The following is a 27,999-nucleotide window of genomic DNA, read 5'->3' on the forward strand; positions in this document are numbered from 1 at the left end:
TCTAGAAGGAACTCCAAGACCAGATACATTTATTACAAAGCCACTGCCAACCATACAAAGAAATCAATGTATGTCTTTGTTTATGGTATTAAGGGCAGTCAGGTCATTTGTCTGAAATCCTTTCACCCAAGGAAGCAGTAAACCATCTCATGATGTCCAGCTTGCTGATAAAGCACCCTGGATCAAGCTTAGCTTCTAGTCCATCATGGTGAGCCAGTACCATAGGAATTGATGTTGCCCTATATGAAAATCAATGCCCGTGATATCAAACCGCCTTAGGACATCAAGGCTGTTGGTTTGTTTCATCTTTATGGGTGTCTCCTAGAGCGCAATGATTTACAGGTTACAAAACATAATGGAATGGTGGGATGGACCACAAAAGGGACAGACACCCTTACTTCAGCAGGATCGAGAAACTTTGTGAGGGCCAGAATACTGTGGCAGGACCAGCAGAAATGTCCTGTCAGGATGGGCAAAACTGCAACAGCATGTCAGCAAAACTGATCACTGATATTTCTGGTTTCCAGGGATAATCAGTCAAGACAGTTCTAATTTCTAAACAATACAGCATCTAGTTTTGATCCTGGGTGCCATCTATCTCATGATTTGATTCCTCCCTGGTTCTATGAGGCAGCTATGAATATTCCGATTCAATATAGTAGGTATGCCAGGATCAATAGATCAATAGCACTCGATTCAAATCAGTGAAACAGTCACAGCTACTGTCTGACGTATCACTCTTAAACAACCAAGAGGTGATTGCTTATTTTATCAAAAATTCACAGCACAGTATCAATTTAATGGCAATCTTATCAAGCTGCTGAAACGAATTACTTCAGTTTTCTAACACTTCAGATGTTTAAGGGTTTAAGCTGACACCAAAGGCGATAACCTTGCTTCCACTTTCATACAAAAAAATTTTTTTTTTTAAATTCAAAATTCAAAATTCAAAATATACATACATCATACATCAGACCAATGTAAGAGAGTTTAAATTGCATTGTATGAACTTACTGAGTAATGTAACAATGCATTTCACACCTTTTACTTTCATGAGTTGAGTCTAACACCAAAGGTGTTAACCTTCTTTCAACCTTTATATTGGTACTTTTCTGGTTTATAGTGTTGTTCTACCCCTCTGACCCATCACACACAATATGAGACAATTCAAATTGCCCTGTATCAAGCTGCGGAGTTTCCTGCCCGCTCGACATCAGGCATAAACGCTCCCTTTATTGGCTCCTGCTTTTATCTTTGTCCCGGTGATGGTAGTCATGGTACGCAATGATTGATGATAGCTTTTTGATCCCAATTGGCGCGGGCAAATACTGTATTCTATTCTCAGGTGTCGCGATGATGAAATCAACAATTGTGCTGGCCTATACCGTGTGCCCCAGAAACAATCCTGTCTCATACTGCCCAAGATCTTGGCAACCTCGTGAGGCATGGGTTGACTTCAACCTCCACAGCAACCTATACCCAATGATGCTGTCAAATTGATTACCAAGATGCAATTAAAGATATTTCACCATCTGGTAATCAATGCACTCTCATCCAACTCGACTCTGACATGGGTTTCAATTCATGATAGTAAGAATTGATTAACATTTCATACTTGAAATCCATATTTGTCTGTCAATTGATAATTTTTCTCAATGATACTTGGAACCATACCATAACCAATGCCACATACTTTTCAATCAATTGGCCTCACTGCAACTATTTGAAGCATTTTCTAAAGAGGTGGGTACCTCAGTTGACTTGTTACCAGGTCACCAAACCAAAGGACCCAAGTTGGAATCTGGAGCAGGCAATAACTAACACTATCATTTGATTAAATGTAAAACCTTGAAGCCATCACCACAAAACTTTCAACTATCTATTGGTCCCACACAGGGACAGCAATGACAGTACCTGAAATTGGTATTCGACAGAGCTCAACTCACCAATGACAGTACCCATCATTGGTATTCTACAGAGCTCAACTCACCAATGACAGTACCCATCATTGGTATTCTACAGAGCTCAACTCACCAATGACAGTGCCCATCATTGGTATTCTACAGAGCTCAACTCACCAATGACAGTACCCATTATTGGTATTCTACAGAGCTCAACTCACCAATGACAGTACCCATCATTGGTATTCTACAGAACAAAACACAATGACAGTACCCATCATTGGTATTCTACAGAACAAAACACAATGACAGTACTTGACTACCTCAAATTGGTATTCTACAGAACAAAACACAATGACAGTACCTCAAATTGGTATTCTACAGAACACAACACATCTATGACAGTACCGCACCATCAGCTAAGATTAACATTCTGTTGTCAACACCCGTAGTGGCAATACAAAAACAATTGATACAGTATGAATACAACACAAGCAACACCAACCTTTCAATACATCATCCAGTGTGTTGGTTTAATATTCCACAACCAATTGAAGAAATCAGTATCCAAAATCTAACGAAATGAGCAACAATATCCAAGTACGCTATTTCTTCAAGCCCAATGCACACCATCAAGCACGTGGAGGTCTCTGCCACTATTGTGACAGCGTGAACCAGTCTTGACACCTCACACGCGGCAGATTCCTTAGTCACGGATCAATCCTCGCTCACGTTTGTGTTGGTTGTTGTCGGCGGGATCAATTCATCAGAGAGATGGCCACATGATCTCAATCAATCTCAATAAACTCTGATCGGAAAACTTGCTGTTGATGGAACAGACATTGAAATGGTCTAAGAAGAATCTTGGCTGGGCATAACAAGTTATCAACCTCTGATTGCCTTTTTAAAGTTCATCTGCAGCAATGTTGTGTTATGGTTTGAACTGAAGTGGCAAAGCATTTGTTTGATCCTGTCATAGTCCTGCTAGTGATGAGAGAGAGTAAACTGGCCAATGAAGAGTCCTGGTTGGGACTATCGCCTCAGTGGTTCCACCATACTTTACTTCTGCTGAGATTAAGTGTTATGGTAGCACTCTCAGCATCACCGAGGACATTCTGAATTCTGGTCAAATCCATCAGCCATATGATATCAGAATCTTGCTGGTGATGTACCAGGGATATAAAGGGGATGAAGAATCTAGGTCCGGCCAATCATCCTGCCAATTTCAATATTTTTGAAGGCATAATAGCAATGCATGTCTATTTATAGGACCTTCCACAGCCTGGCTGGTATGAAGACAGGGTTATAAACTTGAGGGTACAATACAACCCCCAAAAATCAATGGCAGTCTCGCTTATCTGCATGAATCCACACATGCTGAGCGTGCTCACAAGTCACGCCTCAACGTCAAGATGGATACATATCTGCTGAACCAATATTTTGATGAGACATCATATTTGATCTGTCAAATTTCAATAACTTGAAGGAGAAATCAATAGCTGACACCTGAAACCGTCACAGCAAAGATGACGACTGACGTCATGTGTCAGAGGAAGTGATGCAGACTGGTCTCACTCTAGGCAGAACTTGCTCGAAACCATTTATAGGGTGAAAGAAGTGCTTTTTTCCCTCACACAGGGAGATCATTTCCATTTGACAGATGCCAAGTCTCGGAGAGGAAGTGAAGCAGACTACGGCAGAACTTGCTCCATAAACATGACCATAGCAGGGCATTTCCTCGGTATTTCATAGAGGAGTTGACTGCAATTGTGACAGACTGCGGTAATCGTCATGTCTCGGAAAGGAAATGAACCAGTCTGAATGTACAGATGCCCTAACACCTACACACTTTGCAAGAATAATCAATGAAATAAGGAAAACGCCACCTAAAAAAACACAATTACTGGATCTTGAAAGGTCAGTGGACAATTTCAGGTCAGCATGGTTCGGCTTTTGAATCCACATCCATAATCCAGTTTGGAAGAAAGGAAGAATTTGAAAATCAATTATTGTGCAGAAAGGATCAATAGCATCTTGGATGAGGTTGTTGATTTGATCCTCCAGATTCCAAAGGTTACTAAACAAGGATGTATGCACAGCGGGCTCGGATGATCCCCACTTTCAATTACTCAGTTTGAAGGAATGGTAAATGTGCCCGTGCATTCTTCAATCCTGATTAGACTCTGAAAACCACACGTTGGTTGTGTTCTGCCATGAAAAACCAACAATGCTCATTAGCTGAAAGGTTTGTACAGAAATTAGAGGACTGGGTCCTGAGATAAGGCAGATGCTGAAGGTTGTGGCTAACCCAAGGTTTGCTCAGAGAGTCACACTCTCCAGGGGACCAAGTTGAACGCAAAGGAGAAGATACCCAAGGGATTAACACACACACTCTTAGTTAGACAATTAGAAAATAATTGAGAGTAATCCCTGATGCTGAGGAAACGACCAAACATTCGCAAGATAAAACAGACAAGGCTAACTCGAACAACCCTGCACAGAAATCTGCTGAGGTGCCCAGAGCCAAGGGTCAAAAGGTAGGGATCGAGTCAATTGTTGAATGGTCACGCCCAAACTGAATAAGCCTACACGCGAAAAAGCGACTTATGTGCTTAGGTCATGGATTACATAAATCAAGAAGATGACCTGCTGCCAATGAAACATTGACCTGACCACCAAGAGCGCATGTAGAGAAAGCTGGTCATGTGCGTAAGGTCATGGGTTCACAAATCAATCAGTGTACAAGGGACGATCTGTAATTAATTGATAATGCTCGCTAGGGATAGCAATCAGTACGGATAGCAGCAGACGGATTATTAGCTTATCAATGGCTGAAGATAGATCTGAAGATCCTGGTTGATGACATTGTGGGTGTTGACACTTTCAATTTCAAGGAAATGCCAAAGAGGGGTCTTAGGAGTCAATAGTCGGAAGATGCTGTTGGTTGGTTCCGCTTAAAGTTTCACTGACAGGGTTGGTTTTGCAACCTTTCAGTCACTGCAGTAAGCAGTTGCAAGCATGGTATTTTGAGACACAAGTGAAAAAGAATAACTCAGTCAGAACTTCTTTTCCTTGGCAAAGATCCCTATCAACATGCAACAGCCTTACTCCATCTCTCTTGCTCTCTTGAACGAGTATCTCATCATGGTTATCAGCACTGCATTAAAGTCGTCATGATAAATCACCGTAATGGCCAAAAGGTGATTAAGAGAAACCTATCAGGTTTATTTTATGGTTTATGTTTTTTCTGTGCGCACAGAATGGGTCTGTGCCAGGATCAAGGACTTTAAGGAATGTCTGCGAATGCTGCCCAAAGATGATGCTGTAGCACATCAACTGTCTGAAGTTTGGGCAGATGCTGTCAGTCTTAGGTCACTGACAACAAAGGCGGCATCTCCTGTCTAACATTTCTGCAATCCTGTGCATGTTGGTCTGATGGGGCATAGAGAGCCTGTCCATGACAATTGGCAAACGGCTTCAGAAAGTGCAACAAAAGTAAGTTGATTCACACCGTTAACACAAAACAAATTGCTCACAAAACTAAAACTGAGGAAAATCAATTAGGAGAAAACTCAGTGCATAAATAACACAAATAATGTGAGAATCTGAAGGCTCCATGTTGTAATTGTCACCAATTTAAATCATCGAAACTGCAGAAATGACACCACGCTGTCACAAAGTGCACCGAAGTATTAAATTATGCAAAACAAATTTCCCAAGGCAAAAAACACATTGCTGTTTCAGAGTTGCAGATGAGGAGATGTGGTGCAATATGCTATTAACATCCACCAACAATGAATTATTTCGAGAATGACTTCTACTAGTGCACTAGCATTATTGGATAGTGTCAGAGATGCAATAGAGATGAAGGATGGCTTTTGGATGATCTAGCATGTGTAGACCAGTGCCGCCTAAAAAGTGGAGATGAACAGATCACTTTGCCATCTCCTGCTTGAGCATTCATCAAAGAGTCATGTTCATCCAAAAGGAAGAATACTTGACCACAAACAGGTCAAAGTTGTCAGAGAGGAGGAAAATATGACCAAAGACCTGTCAAGGCCAACCAAAAGCAATGGACAGCTGTCAGATGCAAGGAAGTTTGCAAATATCAACATTTTGTAAATCATTCTTTCAAACACAACATTCTTTCAAATTGAAAATTCCATCATAAACTGTTCTAGACAAACTTAAACTGCTTCTAGCTCAAGGCAAGGTAGACATCTCTTCAGCAGTGCAGAGGAGTAAAATTCCAATCAAATCCCCCATTTGTTTCCTCAATCATACGATTGGCCTCATTGCATTTTCGTTCACCAAATTGTCTCATTATCAACGGGAATAGCAAAATCTCAGTTAGCAATGGAAAGTGGTAAATTCAATTTCGACGAGACCAGACAGTAATATGAGAGAATAGCAAACTAATAGATGGAAATAGTTTGAAGAAAGGGATCACTTTACTCAGGGAACAGCGAGAGTAGACGAACATTCCATCCTTATAGCGCTGCACTTGACGGGGTCAAAAGACATGATGTCTCATACCTGCGTTTCAAAATAGTGACCCTGATGCCCATAACTTAAATTATTGGAATGGTCAATGGTAAGTGACATCATGAAATCTTTGCATCATATACAGGAAACCATCGGTTTTATTTTGTTTTTTAAATCAGGCGTCAAGACTGAATTGGCACTCTCATGGAGGAATATTGGCATTTGGACTGAAAGTGAGTAATTCCATGTGACTGAGGTTGACGGTTCAAACCCATTGGTAACTCATCCAATCATATGGATATACTATGCATCTGCTGCTATTATAACTTTTCATTATGACTTCATTTTGAAGCAGACTCCTTTTTATAAGACACCTCCTTTAAGATCTACATCTGAGATCAGATCTTTTTCAGTGTATAAAGGCGCATAGGCTAATCCTATCAGTAATTGGTACTCTGAGTCAAATTGTATCTCAAACCCCCTCCACTGTTAATCCGCAACAACAGCTCGACAAATCTATGGAGACAGATAGTCTGATTGCGATCAGATCTAAACCCTTGGATCGTCAATGAAACACTCTCCATGTAAATCGACATCTGGAGCAGTGCCACAACGTCAATACCATGGATACAGCACATTCACCCTTTCCGTCGACTGAAATACATGGAATTAAGGAGTTTGAAATTTCATGATTGAAAAGCTTAATAGCCAAATAATCATAATCGACAAATAATCTTCAGCTTTTGAATTATGGCAGCGTTTTATGTAAGATAAGTGGTAAATAGCATGAGATTGAGAAGAATAGTAGCATTTGATGGAAAGGCAAATAACAAATTAGAAGTTACCAACAAACAAAATGTACTAACCTTTTCTGAATGAAATTTCAAATTTTCAAGATTATCACCAAATCCAGATATTCCCCGAAAGTCTCAAGATGTACTGACAAGGTTTAGCAATGAGACTATGGCATAAAAGAATGAATGTCAGACACTCAATTCGTGTTACATAGTATTCATAACACGTTATGTACTGAATGTTTAAAAGTACTTGAGACAACGTTCAGCTCAATAATCCATACCACAACTCCAGACTAGCCTGTGGGACAGACCTCCTGAACGTCAGCCAATAATATACTCAATTTAACCCACTAGAAAACAAAGCATTTTTTCAATTGTATAATTTTATGAAAATATTTGTTCAGTTTTGTCAAAATACATGTTTAAGTCTCCTAGGCCCTAGGATATTTTACTAGTAGCAAATGAACAATATTTCTTAACATTCCCGAGCAGAACAACACAAATGGCGGTAAAACATTTTTCCATTTCTGACGGTGTGTATTTTCATGAAAGTTTCAATGAATTTCTCACTTAACTCAAAACAACAACAACCTTCCTAAACAATTCTGGGTAATGTAACTGAAAATATCCTGGGGCCCACTACCCAGTACAGCTTTGTGGAAGGATATTTAAAATGTCACAAGTTTGATGCTGCAAAAGAAGAAAGGAAAATTCACTCACTCCTTCGACTCAAGATTCCAGGCAAACATTTGCCACAGGCACAAACTAGACAACACAGGGAAAGGAACTTCTCCGATAATCAAATGTAAACTGATGGCATACATCAAATAAAAAATCTCGGCCATCTATTCATTACACTTTTACCCCATGACAAGATGTGTTGTGGTTGCTATGGAGCGATTCCTTCCCGCTTTTCCATATTTGCTGTGAAAAATAGCTAAAAAAACAATGAACAGAAAGTAGAATAGTGCGGATAACTTGCCTGAATCGGTGACGATCAAAGAACACTGGAAAGCTTCGCGGCAGTTTTCTATTAAGGTGTCATTTCACTTTTACACGCTAAAGGTCAAGGTTGATGAAGGAACACGACGATATTTTTCACTTTCTTAGCAAATTATAATTAAAAGCTGGGTGTCTTGAGACAATGATTGCTGAGCAGCTAGTATATCGAGTGAGTTTCTGAGTAGAGAAAGCAAATGATCGTCAAAAGTCCAACCCAACCCCAACAACAGAGAGCTTCGGCGGCAGAAAAACTCAATGCATCGAATCAGCAGAATTGTGGGCGCAAAATCACCTGTTTCAATCATCGCAAAATCAGGACCTAGATCCCACCAATCACATGGGCATCATCTGTCGTCATGGTAACACGCTCACAGATCTTTCCTGGACCTCATCTGGGCTAATTTACAGTGACGGAATGTAATAATATCATGTGGCGACTGTACCTTCGTTAAAACAGGAAGTAACCCTTTAGGCCGAGTTTCCATACAAATGAAATTGAAACATGCAGAAACTGTGTCGGCAGGTTCATGCGGTTGAACAATATTTTAACTTTCCACATAGGCCTATTACAGGCCTACTGAACATGTGACACACAGCCGGCTATAACCCTTTTGACACAGTATCAACAACATGAGGTGGTACCACAAGCGACGCTAAGGTAAATAAGGTTCTCAATAAAGATTCTTACCTCTATTTCTTAGTTGTTTCTTCTCTTCCCTGAGTGACCTTCCTTCATGTAGGCTGTCCACACTGGCGACGAGATGCCGCAGTTTTGGTTTGGTGTGTTCCATATCATAGACAACATTCTGGAAGAACAATAGAGAGATACTTGAAAAGTACCGTACCAAGAGTTGTTGACATTTGTGAGTCCTGAGGTGATATTCAAGAATACCAAGAATAGATTAAGTGTATTCTTCATGTATTCTTGAGAAAACAGAACTTCAGTGTTTTCGGAAACCCCTAGGTGTAGCCAGGGGGTTTCGGGGAAGAGAACTTTGTGAAATTAAAAGTCCTTGCTGAAAGTCAGTTATTCATGAAGCCATTTCTTGAAAAAAGAGAGGAAGACTTCATTCATTTTAGAATTTTTACACTTAACATTGCAGTACTATTCCTTTACATCTATACTCTCCACCCGGAAGTCAAGTTACAGCTACACGGGCTTGGGACGTTCAAATCTGAAACTGATCTGAAGCGATTACCTTTAAAAGCCTTGCACCGAGGTAAATGCTGCTGTGGCACTTTCCTATCACCCGCAAAAAAATTTATGCCAGCCATAAATTAACCGCTGCAGCGCTAAAAGACATACCATACTCATAACTCAACTTCTATCACCCCGCAGGGTAGGGTGCTAAATGCAATCAATCCATTTTAATTAAAAAGTCCAGAGACTGAACTCAATCAAAGCGCCACTTCATTCATCAAAGATTTGAACAAATGGGCAAGAACTAGGATTGGCAGACTGACTTACCACTCCTAAACAATCACCCCTCCCTTCTGCATATTTCAGGGCAAGCAAAAGGAAAGTGAGAACAATGAGTTGCTTGCAATGGAGTCCAACCGTTGGTGAATAGCCCCAGGGATAATGGTCAATAATACCAGCATCGCAGTTTAACATCGAACCACCTGAAACTACTTTTCTTGCCAGCTAAGAATGAGCCACCAAACCCCTTCTGCCTTCAGCCTATGTTATGAAAACCACAAACTCATCACCAAGATTGCGAGGCAAGGCTTTGCTGTCGAATATTCAACTGGCACTTATAATGATGAGAAGGTATCCTTGTGGGAAATCAAGCACTTCACGTTGAGAAGTTCTATCTAATGGACTAATGACATCCCCAGGTGGCTCAAGGGGGTTACAATGATGTACAATGGTGTAATGGGTACAGGGGCTACGATTACTTAGTCTATCTTCCCACCTTAGCTCCATTCAGGAGGTTACTTGGAGACAAAAGCTGCAAGGTTTCCTGATAGGGCTATGGTGTGGTGGGTACAGGAGCTATGGTTCCTATCCTCTGCTTTTCAACCTCAGCATCACCAGAGGCTACAGGGATTGGTAAGGCACTGGGCTCATGACCTGAAAGGTCATGGGTTAAACTCCTTGTAGAACCAAATAACTGATTCAATATCCTTGAGAAAGAAAGTTAACCCTGCAGTTGCTTCTTTCAACTGGGAGGACAAATTTTGGCTGTTTCTGCTTTTCTTGATGATCAGGCCACTGATACAGGCCTTAGAGTAAAAGCAAAAGCTTTCAACAAAGAAACTCTTAAACATTGCTTGTGATACAATAGCACTTTGAACATTCCCTAAAACCAAGCAGATGAACTTTTTCAATTCCAAATGCATCAAGCAATGGGGAAGATTAAGCACCTTAACCCTGTAAACTTTAAAGTTATCTACAAAATCGGAGCCACTGAGCGAACAAGAAAGCACTCCACGCAAACACCAAATATGCCACTCATTTGAAGAGTTTGCTATTAACATAGCAGGGATGGTGAGGAAAGAGTTAACCATAAGACAGAAAGAGCCAAACCAACAAGACAGTGTTACCAATGAAGGGCTGAGAGTATTTTATTGTTATACATTACCATAACTAGAATTGGTTTTGTTTAACTATAGGTCTATTTTGACAAATTTCAAAAACACTGCTGGCTTTAGTTGCATGACTCGGGCAAATTTTCATCAGTTGCTAGCTGGGTCCCCAGTGCTGGTGTTTAACTTTGTCCTCAAGTATTTTTGTCAATGATAACGTAAGAGGATCTTCCAACCTCCAATAAAATGTTTAGGAAGATTCAAATATACCTTATCATGTGACTATCTTGACAACAGAGATGAAAACTAAAGGAAAGCAACCTGGGGATTCTTTGATCATGTTAGAGAGGAATGGACTATACTTGGACTAAACAAGGCTTATTTAAGGCTTTTGTTTTTGAATACCTTACCCATTAGGAAAGCAGACAAAGTTATATCAATTAGGGGACATGGGAGGAGAAAAATCAAGCATCGTGCCTGAGGTTAAACTGTTTCTCTTTACCTGTTGACTGCATTATTTCTGAAAATTCTTTCATTTAGCATTTTTCCTTTATAAATGAGCAATGGGTACATTTTTCAGGTATTTTAAGGCAAGTCAATAAAGTTTAAACACGACAAGAAAGTCGATAATTTCGGAAAAAAATACCCTCAGCCGGGTTTAAATCCAACAACAGACAGGGTGGAATTCACAAGAAACGTTCAAACCAAATCAGGTCTACTGAAAATGCTGATTCATGGTTGATATAGAGACTGTTGGTGACATCAGCGAAATACAGGGTACAGACTGACATCAAGAATCCCCATCCTACTGATGTCCTGCATAGTCTCTATACATAGGCTTGAAATTGGCATCTTCAATAGAAAGGCCTTGTTTAGTCTGAAACAGCCACGTGAGTTCTGCCCAAAATGTCTAACACCAAACAACAGAGAAACAATCAACCGCCAAAACAAAGCCTTCAAGGTCATCACCTGCAACTCAAAGGTCAAGGTCTGCATCTCTTTAACTAAGACCTCGACGTCTCCGAGTGAATCAGCAGGGTCATCCTGCAACAGATTCACGCACGAGGTGGACAGGACGCGGATAAGCTCATGCTGCAATGGACAGAACATGCATATGTACAATGGACGGTGACATAAATGGACAAATACTGTCATGCAAAAAAAACTAAAGTAAATTATTTTAGTATCACTCTTGGGCGGAACCCCAAACCAATAAACTCTGGACCACATTGCCTGCCTTTGAGCAAAGCTGCTACCAACCAGAATGCCCTTGATACTAACTTGACGAGATATTGATTTCATCAATCAAACCAAAACCTCCTCCATCTATTGATGGCAACAGACTGCTGCCTTCCCTCTCGAGATAGAATTTACAAGGTGTATCAACAGCAATGCCATCTCGGATCATTTTGCAGTACTGAAGGGTTTTCACTGAGGGGGCCAAAAGCAGGTTTGATGAGAGCCAAAACTTTATTGGTCAAGAACAAGCTGGTGCAAGAGAAACCTTCAATTCTATATTTCAGATGTCCAGCAAAAAGGTTACAATGATCAGTATTTTAGTGATTTTGTTCCCTAACAATGTCTAACCTATTTACAAGCTAAAACAAAACAAGTCCACTTAATGCATCTAAAATACATCAAAACTATTCAGATCACGATACCAACCTTTTGTTTCGCCACAGCTTCCTCTATATCATCAATATCCCCCACTACAACATGCTGGGACTTGAACAGGTGTTGGACCAGGAGGAGCCAGTCCTTGATTTCTGCCACTGCCTTATCCAGATCAGGCCATGGTGACTCTGGCTCCGGAGCGCTCGCCAAACTCTGGATTTGTTCTAAAATAAAGAAAGAGAAATGAAATTTGTCGTTCTGCAACTGTGGTATAATCTGACACAAGTTTGACAAGTATCTAAGTCAGAGAGCAAGTGCCCAATGTTCATCTATTGAATTGTCATTTCAGGATGTTGGTGAGAAGTTCCATTTAATGATACCAGAAATACCAGCAAGTGGAAACTACTTACCAAATCTGAGGGCAGCTTCAGCCTGTAGATTATATTCAGATGGTGGTTTCATCCTGGCAGCAAGGTCACATACCACAGGCCAGTCTTCGTTCAGCTTGGTGATTTTCTGTTGGATGTTATCGGGCATCATCACACCATATTTCCTTGACTCCTCGGACAGTTGACGATATGAAGTGTTGACGGTCTCTAAGTCAGCCTGGTGCTCTTTGATGGCATCTTGCATTGTCTAAAGCAGAAAAAAATCCCGGACTTTCATCAGTTACTTTTGTTCATTCATTATCTGAAAAATTTTCAACATAAAATATTCCGTGATTCTCAAATCAATGAATTTGGATGGCGATACAAGGACATTTTCACCATCCACCTACCTTTGGATCCACAATAACAGCATCCTGACTGCTATCAGAGGTAGGAGATGAGACATGACCTTGAGTTTCTAGAAACTCCTTGGTCGTTTCCGTCCAGATATGTAGCTTGTCGAGGTCGTTGAGGAAGTTATGGCAGCGGTGGAGCACTTCCTCTAAGATATGGCGCTTCTCTTCGAGTGACATAGAGATCTGGAAGGAAGGTGGTTGATTATTATGCCGATGAGAAATTACAACACTTCTAAGCTTTAGAGCAGAAAATACGTCTTGGAGATCTTTATAGCTTGAACGCAGCCACGACTAAAGTATAACATAAAGGGGGTTGGCATCATTGTATACTCACCGCGTTCCAGCGATTGTGGACATTATTGATCTCACGTTGGATCTTATCCCTGTCAGCCTTGGCCAGGATACGCTGACCAAGAAGTCTCTGGCCCATGTCATTCACATCCTGCAGGGCATGCAGCTTTCTGGTCAGGTCAGCCTGGCGATCCTGAAGAAGACGAAAGTGGTGATTGGGATCTGGAGATATAGGCTGGCGTCGAACCTTCATCAAAAGTACGGTTACCTTCTCAAAAGGGTGAATTGTGTGGGGTTCCCCTTTGCCTTCCCAATTCCCTTCCTTTGAGAGTTGACCTAGCTATCAAGGTCTTGGACCTTTTACCAAGAACACCGTAATCAATTTTTTTAGCAAATCCTCTAGACATCAGCTATAAGGTATCTGATGTAGATTTACGGACAGTGTAAGTTTTCTAAGTAAATCTACCTTCACTTTCTCCAGCATATCCTCCAAGAAGTCATCATCAGCCGGCCTCAGGGCAGCAGTGGCGACGCTCTCTGTCTCATCCAACCAGTAGGACAGGTCCTGCGACGCAGCCTGGAAGTCATGAATCTGCGACAAATCCTCAAGTCTGAAACAATAAAGATGCTACAGTACCACGTTTGCATATCTAGCATGATAAGTTTAGTTCATTTCTAAAGTCATCCCAGCATTTTCATTGCATTTCATTGCTATCAGACCAAATATAATCCAAGTCAGGTGGATGTTGGCCTTTCAGCAAAATACCTTTTACCATTGCCTTCACATGGTAGCATATTTTTCATACCTAATCTTCCTGTCTGACACCTCAGAGCAGACCAGCCTCCATCTCCGGTTAACCGACTCAAGTTTCTCGGTCAACAGGCTAGCATCAGGCGAGGTCGACTTTTTGATGATTTCACTACCAGTGGTGTTCAGGTTGCTGACTGTCCTTTGGTGGATGCGGACTCCATTTTCGAGATCCTGCAATTTGATAAGTCAAGATACTTACAAAGCATAAAGTGTTCTTCACGGAACAGCATATAGAAATGAATTCCAAGAATTATGCAAACTAAAGGTCTAATGCATGTGATTCGAGTATCGGGATAACGCACAACTTTAAGATGAATTGAGTTAATCATCTGAAGAAGAATTTCCTAGAAATTTGGTTATTATGAGGCAACATTATCATCTTAATCAAATTGGTTGCTGGCACTTGCTCAAAATGTTTCCCAGCTTCTTAACTGAAACCCAATAAGATCAAAAGTGTTACAAGTTTGTCATTTTTTTCTGTACTTGCAAGATATCTCAGTGTGGAAGAACAGTAAAATTTGTAAAAGCAGTTAATATACCACCCTGCCATCAGATGAAACAAACGTTCCAGCTATAACCTTGACTCTCACCTTTTGGTGTACTTGTGCAACCTCCATGTCCAAGGAACCATCATCACGCCGACTTCTGATCAGGAGATCTTCCGCATCTGATAACCATGATGTCATATCCTTCATGTCACAGTGGAACTGCCGCCACTGCTCTAGGGCTTTCAATAGTCGACTGCAAGAGGACGAGATATGACGTGATGATATTTTGGATTTTTTGTGGCAACTCTGCATTACAGTCGAGTTGGAGTTAGTGACACTCACAGAAAATCAAGTAAACTTCCAGCAGTCCATATCCATAACAGATCTATTCTCCAAAGGCATATTTCATATTTAGATACCCTTACCCATGCCTGTCATTGTATTCCCGATTCACTTTGCCCCATTCATTTTGGATAGCGTCGACATAATGGCGTATCTGCATGGAATCTTCCCCATTACAATTCGACCGCACCTCCTCCCCATGGACAGTGGCAGCCTCCACGGAGGGTTGGATGTTGTCGATTGATTCCTTGATGGCCTGCAATGAGTAAGGATTGTAACCTTTTAGTCTACCTGAAAGGTTTGACTATGGGTTGTTTGAAACTGGTATTTTAGTTGAAAATGAAAAGCTCTGAAATTATTATTATTATTATTAAAAACATTTTTATAGTGCTTAACGTTGTTAAAACTTCTAAGCGCTTTACAATTGATGATAAAACAATAAAACATTAATACATGATAGAATTTAAAAAAAAAAAAAAAAAAAAAAAATTGTACCTCACTGAAACCAATCATAGGTACTGCACAAACGTAATGGTTAGATCGGTAAGACTAGAATGAGTTTATAACCCTTGACTCGTTGAGTAGTTTGGCCAAGCATACACCAAGTCCGGGGGTGAGTTGGTTGGTATGAATGACAGTAAGAGAGAAAAGTATACTCTTTCTGAAAGCAAGATACGTTATGAGGACACTCAATACACGCCAAAGTGAACTTTCTATCGGACTCACCGGTAAAGGTTGAAAGAAATTAGACTGATTGTGTCTCCTAAGGGGCATCCTAGCAAAGATTCAGAATGGTTTTAAAGAATCCAAGCAACTTCAAAACCGACTAGCCAATCCAGAGCAGTTAACAATCCCAGTTGAAGAAATACCACAAAAGATAAAACGAGCGTTCAAAGCAACATTTCGCAAGAAAATTGAAAATTTAAGAAGGCCCAATCCAGCGAATAACTTGAAGCTATTTCGGAAATCAATCGTTTGATGTGCTAATTATTACAGCATCTGAGATGGTAATATCTGAACCAGATGATTCAACAGCTGACACTGAAATGCACGGCATAAAGTCAAGTGATTAAACGCTGCATCAAACTTCCATAGTGAATGCAAAATCAAACCCGGTGAAATCCCATGAGGTTATCCACTCATATCAAACCTGTTTTGTATCAAGGTTGATACGCTAACTACAAGATCATCCTAGAATTAATGTAACATCTGAAACCAGTGACTCAACAGCTGCCGATGATACTCGCTGCAAAGTCAAGTGATCAAACGCCGGATCAAAAGTGAATGAGCCAGCAATGAATGCTAAATCAAATCGAAACAAATCCTCAGGGATTAACCACTAAAAATAATTTTACAAACAAACTATTAATGACTTGGAGACGGAAACTATAAATCATATGCACACGCAGACATGACGTATTCCGAACTTCAAATGATGGCGCCTGGCATTTACGTACATGAAATAAAAATCGGCTAAGATTTGGCCGGGTTTGCTAAATGAGTCTGCTGATGAAGGAGATTTGATACTCGGACTTGATTAGATAATCTTGTTTAAATATCCTCGTGGATGGATGACATGCTTTAATGAAATAATCCAATTAGACGGTTCAATGGAAGATGACTTTAGTCACAGGCAAATGGAGATGAGGTTTTTCTAAGTTTCTTGAACACCAAGCAAACAAGGATTTTTGTTGCTGCTACCTGTGATAATAATCACTGCATTGTGTGACAAAACAATGTTTCTCTCATATGCAGGTAAAACTGGTACAAGAGACCTAGAGACTCATTTTTTAGACAAAATCAACCTATCCAGAAATTTGTTTTTCCAAATCAAATTTGATTTTTTTTCAATCAGCCTTTAATTTAGACTCCTTTGTCTGCACTGCCAGGCAAATGTCTCCAGTTCACCTTAACTTGGCTATAAAATAGCCTAGTCTCGAGTGAGAAATGTACAGGTGATAACTGGATGATATCATGTAAAATCAATTTCCTACTGTCAGCCTTATCAGAATGACAAACAATATTAAGGAGGAATTTGGGACTAAACTAAAAGTGATTTTACAGATAACTAGCTCTAGTTATGCAGGATTGGACGATTTTTGAGGTTCATACAAATTTACAGGTCTGCGACAAACAAAGTCAACCTCTCCTCGGTTTTGGTAGAAAATGTGCTGTAGCATTTTATTCTGAGAAACCTAAAAAAATATTCATCAATTAAGTAAATTTTACCACAGTTTCGCATTTCATAAAATGATGCCATAGAAACGAAACCACACAACGATTAAATAACATGAAACAAGCCCTTAAATGCCACACAGTAGTTCAGAAGTAACATCCCTTGTTGTGCAGAACTTCAGGAAATGATGCCAATGATCAAAACCAAACATGTCATTGTCGTCTCATCCCGGACGAGCAGAAAATAGACCCGAGCATACAGCCATTCCCATTAATCGGTGATCTAGTTGATGCTGATATTCAGCATCAAAGACAACATGGGGATGATCCTAAAAGCCTCCAATATTCTCGAAGAGCTCATGAGGTACTCAAAGACCGGTAGAGTGGGATTACACAAACATGGCTAAAAGAACATCGACACTTGTCTTAAGAGACAGGATAGTCTGTTGTTACCCTAAACGTGATTTCCAAACATGAGGCGAACAATAAGAAATCAGATACAACGCATCCTGAAACTCTATACAGGATCATTAGACTATTGACTATCCCAAAGTACATTTGAGAACTTGATAAGAGCAATAATTCTCCAATTTGATAAATTGCATCATCCCCAAATACTCCATAGAACATCTTTTGTTTCCTGATTGAAGCTTCTTATCGTACAGAATCCTTTAGAAAAAGGTTAAGTCGACTGCATCGCCATCTATCCTTATTCCACGAAAGTACAATAACGACAAGAAACGCTAACATCAGCCAATACTGCCATCTGCCAGAGATTGTCGATCAATATCATTATCATGCAGTCTGGAGCGCACTGAGAAAATAGACTGGGTTCCTCACCATGATAATAGACTGTGCTCCTGTTCCAATAGAAACTAGACAGGCAAACAGCAAGCGAAAACACCTTATCAAATTGGCCGAAGGTTATTTTGACTAATCAGAGAAGAGGTACAGATGATTATTGATCTTCTTGGAACCAGCCAGACAACCAATAAGAATTCTCATGCCCAGGAGTCATATGGGGGTACTTTTCAGAAACAAATGAGTATGATTGTTTGTTCTTCTATGGAAAAACATAATTCGACAACCGTTCTTTTTTGTGACATGTGGGTACGATCACCCACAAAGCGGAATTTGAATGTTCTTAAACAATTGTGCACCCCATAGGGTGAGAGGAAGTTCCTGGAATTTATAGTTTACTCTAGCGGTAGAAAGAGTGCATTAACTGGGAGATATTTAATCGAGATAAAGATCCAAAAACATTGGTGTCATCAAGTATGTACAGACTTGGTGCCAGTCTTCTTCCGAATGATGTTGATGTACGACCGTGCCTTGTTTGACAGATCATGTGTTTCCAAATTAAGGAGACTACAGAATGTCTCGAAAATGGTGTTGCCAAATTTATAAGATTTCAATATCCATGCCTCTACACACCTACATGACAAAGACAAAGTTCCAAATATTCAAAAAGCGATAGTTTCCTACTGAAACATATTCTGAGAATGCCCCTTAATCATAATTACCAGATGGAAATACTTTCATTTTGACTCAACCTTTGCAAATCACTCATTTTTACACAAAAACAACACCTACCTTCAAAGAATCCTCATGCCTGGAAAACTCCTCGAATTCCCGTCCATTAACTTCAGGCGAGCCAAGATGATTCCTAATGTCACTCAGATCAGAAAGGAGCCTCTTCGCCTCCTCGAGGAACTGCGCGGGAACCTTTGTCGTAAACGTATACTTCATGATGAGAGTTCGCGTTAGAGAGGTCACAGAGGAGCGGGTGATCACCGTCTCAAAGGAATGTGCCTCGGAGTCCTCAGTGTCATCGTCACTAGTAAAATGGCGAGGGTCAAGAAGATCGTTATTTGACGTCTTCGTCAATGGGGAAGTGTTTCGGTTGATTTTTAGCGATCTCTGGTGTTGGGTAAGTAAAGTCTGCAAGTGCATCCAATGGCGGTTCAGTTTAATTAATCGGGCCTCGACAGCTGTTTCTGCACCTGCGTTTTTCAATTCAGCGGCTTGGTGGTTGATATTGTCGATTTCACTCTGGTGTTGGTCCAGTTCCTGTTGGAGAGCCTGAAAGTATTCAAAGAACGAAATAGGTAAGACCAGGCGATGAAGTTGTGTGTCCCGCCATATCCTGTATTACCAATGAAAGATAAGCCCCAGCAATCAACATTTATCAGGGACCTACATTCTTACAGAGAAACTAAACTGAGCATGTATCACCCTACAGTCATTGTGTTTTCTCATAAGTTTTGTGAAAAAAAGTAGGATATGAGGCAGGCAAATAATCACCACTCTGAAAACTGATATATATGCTGCATCAAAGATTTGGCCAAAACACTTCTCCTCAGCCCGGTGTACCATTATTGAAGTAGGTGGCAAAGACATATACCATCCCAAGAAAAGCAGATGTTTTTACACCATGGCGTAGGCAGCAGAAGAACACGTTATAGATCACACGATGATGACACCAGCATTCTATCTTAAGAAAGGCTCAAGACCATAGGCGCTAATATGGCAGGTGGCGCTGTTTTTTCTGGACGGCTCAATGGAAAGATACCACGAGAAAACAGCAGAAGAACTCTCTTAGATCACTTGGTGATGACACTAGTGTTCCATGCAAAGATCACAGATGATGTTGTTTTATGGCTATACCTAGAATAGTCCGACATACAGAGATGACATCAGCGTTCTATCTTCGGCTTGGGTCTTCTTTGAGTACATAGGACCTAAGGCACTGATATGACAGATGGTGCTGTTTTTTCAGGTCCTTGGATGGTCTGTATTTATTGACCATTAGAAAGAAGATCATGGTTTTCAGGCAATCTATTTCTCCTCAAAAAGTAGAGGAGGAAGATCCTAACTTAGAGTGTCACCTGGATCTGCTTTTTTCTGCTCTACAAGATACAAGCAAGGCTAAGAACATCAATTAAAGGACTGAGGCATTATTGGTGTTGTTCATTGCTTGAAAGCAGTTCTTGCTCTCAACAAGCAATTGCTCCAAGCAGTCACAGAAAGTTTGACTCTCATTTGGCCACATGTTACCAGTGGCCATAAGAAGTCTCCAACAAGTCAACTTTGATTTAAGTTCATTACTGGTATACACACTCGGAGGCCAGTCTTTGGCTCCAGCCATTAAAAGGGCAATCAGTACAAACCATATCGCCTCAATTAGTCAAACCGAACCACAAAAGCAAACGTGCCATAAGGATCGAGCTCGCTTCGATTGCCGGTAATGTCACAAATGTCAACCTTTCCTCAAGGCTGGATAATGTAAGCCATATTGACCAGAGCTTTTCCGAGATATTCGGGATCCATAAAAAATCAATCATCTTAGTGTACCTGGTTCATGGATCTGAATGTTCTTGCGGAGATATACGACGCCAATTTGTCCTGTGTTGTTTTTGCAGTGGCAGAGGACATCAGACAACTTTCACCGGTGGATTAAGAGAGGGATCCTACCTTGCAATTCAGGCTTCCAGAAAGGTAATTTCCTCCTTGCTTGAAGGACTAAAACCATTTTCAATTTTCAATTATCACTTAAACCATCCTTCCATCAGTTACCATGGTAACCCAAGAAGCAGTAGGAAACAAATAAGCTTCACCAAATGAACTTAAATGAAAGGAATTGTTTTTGCTTTTAATCCATTTTAATTGAGAGAGTGACAATGACCGACAATAATTGTTATCGCTTTTTCAAGGTATGCTTCCAGAGCCCAAGGGCAAATGGGGCCGTGTGTAGAAAAACCGGGCAAGTGCTTCCATCTTTTCAAAATGACCTGGCATCCTCAGACTATTTGGCCTTACTGTTGACACGGCACGTAACCAACAGATGGAATTGCCAAAAAAACACAAGATTTGGACAACTATCAACCCAAAACAGAAATAAATGAAAATGTTCAAGCCAGTCTGAGCTGAGACCCCCAAGCGTGAAACAGTGCCCAAGTCTGAAGATAAACAATAATAAGAATACCCCAACATCATTAGCCACATCAAAGAGAAATGAAATGACAATTTTTTTCTGAGCACAGAATCTCATTTAGATAGGTAAATCAAAGCCTTTGAATATAGTGATTGAAGCAGGATCTTATGAAATCATTTCCTGTCGCATTGAATAACATCTCAGATTGGGAAAAATGATTTTGAGGAATAACCAAATTGCATAAACTTGGGGACTTTGATTCAGAGCCAGTTTCATATCAGATAAAATTTGCTTCATTACATCAAAATACACCTCCGCTAAGAAAATTTCACAAGCTGATAATTAATAAGGACCAAAATCACAATACAGACTCCAGTTACGAACATTACCAAAAGGTACCTACAAAAGGCATATCTGATGCCCCAGCACAAGTAGTGCACCAACTTCTTACAGAGGTATTCTTAATTGCTTAATACCAAAATGTTAAGGATATGAGACTCTCTTAGAATTATTAAGCCGGTGAATCTCTGGAAGCTCATCTGCCTTTACTGGATGTCTTTATAATGCCTTCTGCATGACATAATCCGATTGAGCATGGATTCTTCAGAATAAGTTCCAACGCAAGTACTATATGGTGATGTATGTACAGCTCTGAGAGACTGAGTCTTCTCTATGGATAGTGGAGAAGAACAGATGACCTTGCCGTTTCCTGCTTGAGCTCCACAAGAAGAAGTTCTCACATTACATCATGCAATGCATTATTGTATTGTGCGCTAAAGATCTACCTGGATGAGTCGTCCACCTTCACACCTTCAGAATTAGTGGCTATTCCTGTGTCACATCCTGTCATCCCCACTCATCACTGTCTAATATTTATCCTAACCAAGGATAACCACATCGAATTTGTATGCTGGCAACAGGTATCATAGGCAGACCACCATGCAACCATGTTATCAGTAATGCTGTTCTATTCCTGTTGTGATTTTTTTATCCAATCCGTAAATTGAGATTTAGATCAATCTAATATTGATTCAAATCACACACCAAAAGGCAAGAAAAGAAAGTCTTATATAAAATTACCTTCTTAACCCAATTAACCTTTGAAGTCATGCACTAATACGATATTTGACAGGTCAATTTATTTTCTGTCAAGAGGAGAAGATCAAATTTAACTTACACTATGTAGTTGGACCAAACAACAGCACTTAATTTGAAAGCAAATCCAAAGCAAAAAATATTTGATCAAAATATTTGCCCTACCTTGAGTGGTCACACACAAAAAAGTTAGAATTATCCATGGGAAGTGTTTGGGCGAAGAAATATTCTCCAGTGTATAATCTTACATGTTTCAAATGTCCACAGTGTATTGGTCTAAGTTTCTTAAACAAGTCATGGACCCCCAGCGTGTTCGGAGAATTTGTCAGACTTCCTTATCTTTGGGAATGAAGTGGGAAGGCATGATAATGATTCTAATCAAAAACCTTTCAAATGTGGTGTTCTTCAGGGTGAAGAGTTCAAGGGAAAAAATCACAAGCAAAATTTATGTTGTGACTCATTTTTTAAGTGGACAAAACCAATCTCATTAACGGTGAAAGATCTGTTATACACGAGTAGGAGAAAAACCTCGTGCGTAAAAACCTGACTAGAATTACTCCATCGAGATAAGCATCTGGTTTGGTGGTCATTCCAGCAAAGACTGAGTAAATGTTGTCAGAACCTCAGGGAACATGCAATGCCTGTGGAGCAGCTGGAGGAAAAGCTGAACTTGCTGGTTTAACATCTTGTAATGCTGAACAAGATTCCTCCATGTCTCTGAAGGTATTCCAAGGCTGTGTAGTTCATCTCAAAATTTGAGAGCAACAGGAATGATACTGCCCTTTTAGATGACTGCAAGACATCTCATTAGCTAGCTATATACGACCCTCAACCTCAAGAAATAGAATTCTCCTGACGCCCTGCAGGTCTATTCAGACTGAAACTCAAGTCTCGTTTCAAATTTTATAACCCATTAGCTACCCTTGAAGAGTTTTATAGAAATTCGCCTTCGGCTGCCTCACTGAAAAATCGATATCTATTCCGTGAACACTTCTGTCCATTATTTAATAATCAACGAAAGGGAATCAATTTGTGACTTGAACATTCCATGAGAATGGCTTACACCTTCGAGCATGCCATGTTCTCCGCAGGCGAACTTGCAAACTTTAAGGACAGCTGTTGCAATCGGAAATACATGTAAAGCTATCCATTAGATCAACTGGTCCATTAGAGCAATAGCTCTCCAAGTATTCTCATCCAAGAAGAAGGCTTATATGTTATCGACTGTCAGTAAAGTATACAGTCATGAATACATGACGATGAAGGCATCAATATGAGCAGCATTGAAACCAACAATTTACTTTCAAACCAACAATGTTCAATGGAATTGGCTTATAATGGAACAAAGCCCTCCTTGGCATTCTACAACCGTAAAGGGCATACTGCACTTCTCTACGACCTAGCTGATCTCGAGCTGTAAGATAGTTTGATGAATGAAGGCAAATGAATTGAAGGATGAAACCTTTGTCCAACTCGGATAGAAACCACACCTTAAGTTATGGCCATACTGCACAACGAAAGGATTGCCTGTATTACATACATAGAAATGTCAGAGGCAGGCTTTTGATACAGCGAGCTCTTTCTTCTCTTGTATGAAAGAAGCAGACGTAATTCACCGAGCTGTCTTTATCGGAAATATAAGTGCGTTATGCACTACCATATTCTCAGCCAGCAAAGATCCCCGTCTTGACCACTGAGAGCTGTCTCTAACATTGTAAGGATAATATTTGTCAATCTCAGGGGTGCCTGTATTAGAGTGGCTACAGTTGCACTTTCTACACTCAACCAAATATAAATCTGTTATGACTCTGTTATCTGTTTTGCTCTTACAGTTATTACAATATTGGCAAGGACTGTTTCTTTTCAGAAGCGATAATTGGATTGTCTATCGATAGCAGATGTATGGCGACTTTTTTTATGAACGATATTCATAACTTGTTTTCAAGCAACATCAGGTGAGATGAGCAGTGCAGGGAAGTTTGTTTTGTTCTTAGCCACAACTGCCAGCCTTAACTGGAGGAACTGGGTACCTATTCAATTCAGACCAATGAATATGTTTTCAAATGCAATGCAGGAAACTACACAACTGGTCATCATTGCCCAAATTTTATAAGCATTTAATTTTGGCAAAAATTCCCTCGACTCCCAAACCAGGACAATTTCTACCACACTACCATGCCATCAGTGAACTTTCTGATGCATAAGCTATTCCATTATCAGGGTGGTAAATCGTGCATGATAACGACATCCATCATGTATTTCAAACCGTTAATACACCGGCTACCACCCATGTCTCCAAGACAAACGTGAAAATAATCACCCTTCATCACAATCTAGGAATATTCAGTCCGTGTCATTTATATTGGAGGAAATCAATATGCCACGAAGAAATGATTTTCAGCAAAAATGACTCGACTGAATTTGTAAAAGCAGTATATCATAGACAGTGTAAGTGGGGTAATTTGTTCTTTCGACTCATTTTTTGTTTGAGAGAATCATATTTTTTACAAAATATTTACTATTGAATATGTAGACTGGCCAAAACCTAAACATGGCTAAACAAACACTGTATCTTTGCACAACAACAACAAAATGATTTTGCAGACAGTGTTCACAAAGGGAGTTTACTTAACTTGCTAAAGCATTAGATTATCATCTTAAGGAAAGCAAAGAAAGCAACTATATTAACTTATAAACCATTTTGCTATCAAGACAAGAGAGGGTTCTTCATTTCCCCACCCTGCAATGGATCCTCAAGCAACCACTTACTTTAGTCTACTCATCAAATGATCAGGACACAAATTGTCCTCTTGAGGTAATGGCTCTCCACAATTCATCAGGCCCATTACACCCCTTCTTGAATTCTGAGCAGACCACTCCAATGACTCTAGACAGACATCCATTTGCGCAGCAGAAGGGAATTCAATGGTAAGAGGGAAAGGATACTGTCTTGATGTCACCCTACAAAAAGACCCCACATTGATGTCCTTGGTGGTGGTTGTGGGGTGTAGTGGGGCTCACAACCCGGTGAGTCCAGCAAAATGGTGAATTCTATCAATATTTTGGTGTCAATCAGTAGGGTCTTCAAAATATCTACAACAAGATGCTCATCTGGCAATTCAGGCTGCTAAAGATTCTATATTCAACCAGTTGCAGTTTCGGTTATTTTTGCCATGATGATGTTTATCTGCTTCCTGATGGCTCCTCAACACAATCGCTTTGGCTCTGGTAGCCATCATGATGGATCGGCTTCCCACGATTCATCGAGGTCCAATGGTCATTACACCACTCTATGAAATCAGGGTAAACAGCTTTCGTGGGAATGTAACAGTACCTCCATCCATCGAGATATTTTCACAGCGAGCGACAGGAAATTCGTAAGGAACTTATTACCTTGACAACTATACAACTGATCCAATACTGATCTGATCTATTTTGCTGCAAAAATTTGCCGAATAAATAAGCCGATCAATTCGTCAAATTCATCACTTAGCAGTTGCATGACTTTTCCACAAGGTCTTTCGTTCACTACAACACAGTAATAACTCTCAGTAAACTCTTTTACGCCAATTCCTCATCAAACTATTAAGAATGCAATTGGCAATCTTCTTAACTCAAAACGTTGTGCAGCTCAGTTTTTCTCTTAATTCCAAGGATGAACTTCCAACATTTCTGATGTGAGCCTGTCTTGTTGGTGTGACATTATATTCTGACAGTTTGAGAGAACTTTTAAAGGAAACATTTTTTACCCAGTACCAAGTATAGATTAGAGATGCAGACTGCATAAATGACCACAATCACTTTTAAAGATATACAATTCGGCTGAGATGATTTTCATGTCTGAGGATAGAGCAGACCCGATAAGGTATTAATCATATAAATATGAACCGTTGATGTATTAACCATTTTGTCGCAGGATTCAGCCAACCTTTACCATCACCAAGGAAACCTAAGCATTTTAGTTCAAATATTCATATGTGGATCAGTCATGGCATAAGAATCACCAGTGACCAGGCGAGTATACCGTTGCTTTTGTGGCCCCAAAGGGCACATTCATGATATTTTATTTAGAAGGAATGGCAAAGCAGCTCAATGACTGGTTGAGAAGGCAGAACTGCAACCAGGGAGTTACGGTTGTTTCTGCGCTCCCAAAGGACACATCTGACCATGATTTATCAAGAAGAAATGACAAAGACATTGGACAAAACAGTTCATTGATTGTGTATGTGACCAGGGAAGCAAGGTTATATCAGGGAAGGAAGGTAGATACTTTTGTGGCTGGAAAGGACAGGTTTTACCATATTTTTGTTAAGAAGGAACTATGAGCCTATTGGTCATGGTATTCTGCTGCACTATTTGACTGAAAGCGGAGCAAAGCAGAAAATCTTAATGGAATCGATGGAAGGAAGTCATAGTTAATATTATCCTGTAATAGTGGTCAGGTAGCAGCCATCGCCTACAGTAACCATCAGAGGCGATAATGGAGAAGAAGGATGTGCCAGTTGTTTACTTTATGATCTCAATGACCATTACCATATCTCTGGTTGTGGCATTTGTCACATAATCATCAATTACCGCACTGCTGAACTGATATCCGACTCAACCACATAATCCTTGTCTCGTCTGACAGAGGTAAAGTTCATTTGGCCCTCGATGATTGAAGCTGAAGCCAGTAGCAGGGTTTGAGTACAAAAAGGCAATACCTGATGGTATTGCTGGGGATGTTTCCAATAAAGGTTAATAGACTGACAAGACTTTGTAATAGTGGTGGGTGGGAAATCTCTTTGGTGAGGGCGGTACTGAAACACAGCAGCCATGAGAATAAAGTTCACCTCCAACCATGATCCTCATCCGTTTGAGGAAAAGGTCATCCAGTCTCCAATAAAAGAAGGCCGCCAATGTTGGTGCTAATAAGGTCCTAAGATGAAACTCAATATCTATAGTAGTACCGAAGATGCTATCAGTAAAGTTGATTCAAGAAAATGAAGGCTTTGATCATGTTGATGGTAGCTATGGTTTAAGGAAGTAATACTGAGCTGGTGGTTCTTGGTTGTCTAACCAGAGTACTCAGTTAGACCGACATTGCTCTCCAAACTCGAGGGTTTTGGACATAGTTCAGGTCTACTTGACTGTTCTTGATTAGACAACTAAGGACCTACGGAAAGGTATCAATTTCTATTCTAAAGGGCTCATAGTGAACATTTGCTATCATATTTTACCTAGCAGTCCTTGGTTGCCTGATCAAAATGAGACTCAACACATTTTCCATTATGATTATTGATATCCTGTGACAAAGGCTTTACAAAAGAGATAACTAGTCTGTACTGAAGGTATCAACTTTTAAGGTTATGCCAAATCCACATGTACTACCCCAGGTATTGCCATGGGACAGGCGAGTACATGTAATTAGCCAAACCTTCGAATGTTGCCTCCTGGTAGAGATGCTATCATTAGGCGTGTTAAGGTGATTAGTGTTGGCTTCCCTTCATTAGGAAGATGGGAAACGATGGAAGTGTCTGATCAGGAATTGGAACAGTCAAAAGAAGCTCAATACATGTGCTACAGTTGCTTGTCATTCCTAGTGGTTGCGGGTGATATCTTATCATCAGTGGTGAAGGGGAAAAACCCCATGGTCATAGTCAATTCATCCTACAAGCTGTGGGCTATTCGTATTCCTGATCCTGGGGCTCCAGCCTGTCTTTGTTAGCTACAGACATACTAGGTCCATTGACTTGGCTCATCTTCACAATT

The 27,999-nt window shown here is 40.2% G+C and overlaps 1 protein-coding gene across 12 annotated transcripts in view; it reads right to left on the minus strand.

Annotated features, from left to right (window-relative positions):
* Positions 1 to 27,999, minus strand: part of LOC135487999 (dystrophin-like) — a 224,721-nt gene that overhangs the window by 117,356 nt on the left and 79,366 nt on the right. For 11 of the 12 annotated variants that reach the window (XM_064772341.1, XM_064772342.1, XM_064772338.1 and 8 more), the window contains 11 exons: positions 18,813 to 19,301; positions 15,128 to 15,300; positions 14,805 to 14,955; positions 14,210 to 14,385; positions 13,870 to 14,014; positions 13,447 to 13,596; positions 13,107 to 13,295; positions 12,739 to 12,964; positions 12,380 to 12,552; positions 11,684 to 11,806; positions 8,874 to 8,991 (listed from right to left, as the gene is read on the minus strand). In XM_064772341.1, the coding sequence (XP_064628411.1) occupies positions 8,874 to 8,991; positions 11,684 to 11,806; positions 12,380 to 12,552; positions 12,739 to 12,964; positions 13,107 to 13,295; positions 13,447 to 13,596; positions 13,870 to 14,014; positions 14,210 to 14,385; positions 14,805 to 14,955; positions 15,128 to 15,300; positions 18,813 to 19,301 (2,113 nt within the window). The remainder of the gene's footprint in view (positions 1 to 8,873; positions 8,992 to 11,683; positions 11,807 to 12,379; positions 12,553 to 12,738; positions 12,965 to 13,106; positions 13,296 to 13,446; positions 13,597 to 13,869; positions 14,015 to 14,209; positions 14,386 to 14,804; positions 14,956 to 15,127; positions 15,301 to 18,812; positions 19,302 to 27,999) is intronic. The other variant, XM_064772343.1, reaches the window with a different exon arrangement.

This window comes from Lineus longissimus, chromosome 5 (genome assembly GCF_910592395.1).
Source record: "Lineus longissimus chromosome 5, tnLinLong1.2, whole genome shotgun sequence".
Classification (NCBI taxonomy): domain Eukaryota; kingdom Metazoa; phylum Nemertea; class Pilidiophora; order Heteronemertea; family Lineidae; genus Lineus; species Lineus longissimus.